Consider the following 4,435-nt stretch of genomic DNA (forward strand, 5'->3'; position numbering starts at 1 on the left):
TATTCAAATTTATATTCTGAAAGCGAATAGAGAGTAAATTCGGCCTAAGCTATTAGGGATTTTGAAGAGGGGAGACTGATGAGTCTTTTAATAGTGAAATGTTGGATTTTTGTGGTTGGAATCGATCAGAATTTGACTTGAGAGGAGCGGTTGCGTAAACTCTAATCGCTTGATTGCTAGCGATTGGTGGAGTCGGCAGAAGTATGTTTTGAGGGGTTTTGATTGATGAGTGATGACTGAGAAAGAAAATAGTGATGGTGTAGAGTCGTAACGACACCAGAATCGAAAACGGAATATAAATTTGAATAGTAAAATGATATTTTAAAAGTATATGGTTAGTAAAGTGTCAATTGAGTCACTATTTGTATTTGGGTGGGAAAAAGTCGTTTACTCTTCTTTTAATCTAAGATCATTATCTACCTACAGAAGTTTTCCATAAGATCATGGGAGAAAATTTTAATCTTCTTGGTGACTTCACTAATAAATAAATACAAAAAGGGAGATTTGCAGACTGCTTACATTTAATGATGCAATGTTCCTACAAGAGAAACAGGCAGTTTCTTACGCAAAACTGATGAAAAAATGTCACTCATGTCTAAGTTCTCCCCATTTTGGCCACTTGGTAATTCCCAATCAAACCAATTCAACAAATTTGCCAACACATATTCAGCTTCTGCAGTTGCAAATGATGTTCCTGGGCAACTCCTTCTCCCACTACCAAATGCTATAAATTGGAAGTCTTGGCCTCCGAAATAATCAACCTGGTCATTTTCAAACCTTTCGGGAAGAAACTCCTCGGCCCTGTCCCATAATTTCGGATCCCTTTGAATAGCCCACGTGTTGATCAACACTCTTGTTTTGGGAGGAATGTCATAGCCATTCATTTTAATACTAGCTGATGTTTCTCTAAAAATCAGAGCTGGAGCATGTAACCTCAAGGTCTCTTTGATGATAAATTTTATATACTCCATTTGAGCAATGTCCATAAAATCGATCCTTGCTTTATCTTTGATGACTCTTCTTACCTCTCCTTGGGCTTTCTTCATCAAACTATGATTTTTAATTAGTTCTGCCATTGCCCATTCTATGGTTGCTGAAATAGTATCAGTTCCTCCGGTGAACATGTCCTGTAAATCAACGAGAATTTTATAGTTTAGCTGCATGTGTATGTGAAATTTTATTTATGATAATGAGAGAGAGATACCAGTAAGATTGCTTTGATGTTTTGTCGAGTGAGGTTGAAGTCTAGCATGTCATCATCCTGTTGAAGATGCAGAAGAATATCAACAAGAGCTTTCTTATAATGATCCTCGCGGTCTTCAATGCTCAAAACTTGACGTTCTTCAATCACTTGATCAAGAAAATTATCCAATTCTTTCGAAGTTCTTTTCAAATTTGCGACTAAACCAGTTAGAACATCCATCCATCCCAATGCTGGAATCATATCTTCAAAACAAAAAGCACCTATTAGATCCATTGCCTTCCTTGATAACTCTCCAAAGCTTTTATTACTTTCTTCCCCTAAATATATTTGACCAAGAACAGATCTTGAAATTATATTGCTAGATACAGTAACTAGCATCTCACGAAAATTAATGGAAGCCCCATTGAGACATGAAACCCGAATCTTCCCAACCATATCTGCAACTTCTTCTTCCATCTCAGAATGAAATTCTAGCACTCTTCTTTTGCTCAAAAGTTTAAGAACACAAATCCTTTTGACTTCTCTCCAATAATCACCGTATGGAGAAAAAGCTATGTCACTGCATCCATTGAAGAGAACACGAGCAGCCCTTGTTCTAGGTCGTTCTATGAGGACAGCATCATGAGTCTTCAGTAACTCTCTCGCGGTTTCTGCAGATGAAACAATGAGAGTTGGAGCAGAGCCGAAGTGTAACAACATTAGAGAACCATGTTTCTGAGATAGATTTTGCAGAGAGCGGTGAGGTAGAGTGCCTAGCTGATGTAAATTTCCTATTATTGGTAGCTTTGGTGGTGATGGAGGTAAATTTAGTTGTTTCAAACTTCTATTGAGCTTAACAAAATAATACAGAAGGGAAATGATAAGAAAAAGAAGAGAATATAAGATAGGAAAGAAAAGAGTTGTATACAAATTTTTCCGCCATTGATCAAACAAATAACCTAGAGCCATGGTTTTCTCTTTGAATTTGTTCGGTTCTCTTATGCTTCGATCTAAGAGCTCTTATAACTTGGACCTTATTCTCCATAGAGACAAAGCGCCATATTCAGCAAATAAAACAGCTGGCTAGTTAAAGTAGTAGACAGGTTATGTAATTTAATGGCAAAGGGGTAATTAAGTAAAAATTCAATCACCTATCATGTTATAAACTCTAACCGTACACTAACAGCAAACTAACAATAGAGAGATTTTCGTTACTTCTGAAGTTTCCAAAGAACTTTGTTATTTCATTAAACCCTATATTAAATAACAACATGAAGTGCTTTTTTTATGTAATTTTTTGTAACAAAAAAAAAACAAAGAAAAAACATGAAGTGCTTTTTTTATGTAATTTTTTTATGTCAATTCAGGAAGTTTGTGGGAGCCGAAAGACCAATTGGTTTGTGAAATTTGAGATTTTGGTATGAAAATATCCAAGAGTTTGGAGAATGTCAATATTAAATAATTGAACCCGAAAACAAATAGTTAGAGATAACAAGAAACAAATAATTGAACACCCAATACACCTAATTGTTCAAATAATTAGAGATAATAAGACTTCAAGATAACCTAAAGTCTTGTCATCTATAGTGTTCTGGAAGTTGGATGGGTGGATGAGGGTTAATAAACATAAAACATATATATAATAATTTAAAAAAAAAATGAAGAAGAATGGCAGCTTGCAATTCAATAAGCTTTTAGTTTTAAAGATTGAAATATGATAGATATATAAACAAAATTCGTATAGTTATGATTTTGATCAAGTTGCATGTAAGGTTAAATTAATATTAAAAATAAACTTTATCTGTAGAAGCAGGATCGTTTATCATCCAGCTCATGCTTATTTGGAGAAAAACAATTGACCGGCATATTGCTGTTGAGCAAATATATCTACCACGCACACCTCAATTATAATTATTTAAAGTCTTTTTTTTTTTCTTCTGCTAATGGAATTGTCGGTAGTGATCTTTCATGGCATCTTTGATAATCATGTCAACAATATTTTAAAGCCGTCGACCATTTGAAAGAAAAAAAATTGAAATAATTAATCACAACCATTGAATAATTAACTCTCACATCTCTTTAAATCCTTGAAAGAATAAGAATAGATTAATAGAGGATTCAAATCCTGCATTATTCTCCAATTTTGTTGTTTCTTAACCCACTTGCAAGTATAGTTGACAAATTGGTTTTAATTTACTAGTTAAGCAGCCAATGTTTTAGTACAAAGTATACAGTAGATAATTTGCTATAAGAGCAAAGGAATGAGAGAGTTCCAGCACAAATTAAAGAGGGAAAAATGATCCACAGTCTGTGTGGGAACAATTGGGGCATTTTATTAAAAGACCATTAAACAAAATTTAATTAAAAGGCTATAGAGTTTGTAAATTTTAACTAAATGGCTTTGTTTTGATTAAGCTTAATTAAACATGATTAGGGGTTAATTAGGATTAATGAATAATTGGGTAATCTTTAAAAATTATAATAAGTCTCCAAAGAGTCGAAAATCTTGCAAAACAACCCAAACACCTTCTTCCTCTTCCTCCTGCCACTTTAACGTATTCCTCCGCCATTAACTCTTCTCCAACACAGATCCTCCTCCTCCTTCTCCTCCTCCTCCTGCTGAAAAGCGATCCAGCTATGTGTATCCCCTTTTGATTTACAAAGATTTAATGATGGATTGGGTTTGAGTTATGATTTTGATTTAGTTGTTTAAGTTGTTGGGTTGTGTTTGATGTAATGAACGTTGAAAGGAGTGGAATTTGTTAAAAATTTTCTTGCATTGTGGGTAGCTGGGTGGTAGCACCGATTGTAGGTGGAGATGACTGAAAATGTGTTCTGGTTATGATGGTTGCTTAAGCGTCTGGTACGTCTGGTATGCAGCAGATAGATCGCTTAAGCGATTGGTAGGTTTGTAAAGATCGCTTAAGCGTCTAAAGTCTGGTGTATAGCAGCAGATCGCTTAGCGATCAGTAAATGACATAATATCGCTTAAGCGATCATGCCTATTTACACTGGATCGCTTAAGCGATCCATTAATCGTTTAAGCGATCCAATAAACGATATACCAGATCACTAAGCGATACGGCAGATCTGTCAAGCGACTGTGCAGATGCTTTTTAAAATATTTCAACCCTTGTACATAGTTAAGAATATTTTTTTCTTGCATTATAGGTAGTTGGCTATTATTAGACATGGGACAAGTTGTTTTGGGTGTTGAATATTTTGGTAGTGGGTGGAGGAAGAAAGTAGGTG

At 34.8% G+C, this 4,435-nt stretch overlaps 1 protein-coding gene across 1 annotated transcript; it reads right to left on the minus strand.

Moving 5' to 3' along the window:
* Positions 1-521: 521 nt before the first annotated feature.
* On the minus strand, positions 522-2,152 carry LOC116137141 (cytochrome P450 71A1-like). The gene is made up of 2 exons (XM_031422828.1): positions 1,205-2,152; positions 522-1,127 (listed from the first exon to the last, which is right to left on the minus strand). The coding sequence occupies exons 1-2, from the start codon at positions 2,150-2,152 to the stop codon at positions 522-524; spliced, it is 1,554 nt and encodes a 517-aa protein (XP_031278688.1).
* Positions 2,153-4,435: the final 2,283 nt, after the last annotated feature.

Source organism: Pistacia vera, unplaced genomic scaffold (assembly GCF_008641045.1).
Source record: "Pistacia vera cultivar Batoury unplaced genomic scaffold, PisVer_v2 Contig320, whole genome shotgun sequence".
NCBI lineage: Eukaryota > Viridiplantae > Streptophyta > Magnoliopsida > Sapindales > Anacardiaceae > Pistacia > Pistacia vera.

What these genes read in the sequence shown, in the direction of transcription:
- LOC116137141 (XM_031422828.1), bottom strand. Translation starts at nt 2,152, where the DNA reads ATGGCTCTAGGTTATTTGTTTGATCAATGGCGGAAAAATTTGTATACA. An exon ending in ACATCAAAGCAATCTTACTG is followed by an intron (nt 1,128 to 1,204) that starts GTATCTCTCTCT and finishes GTTGATTTACAG; the next exon opens with GACATGTTCACCGGAGGAAC.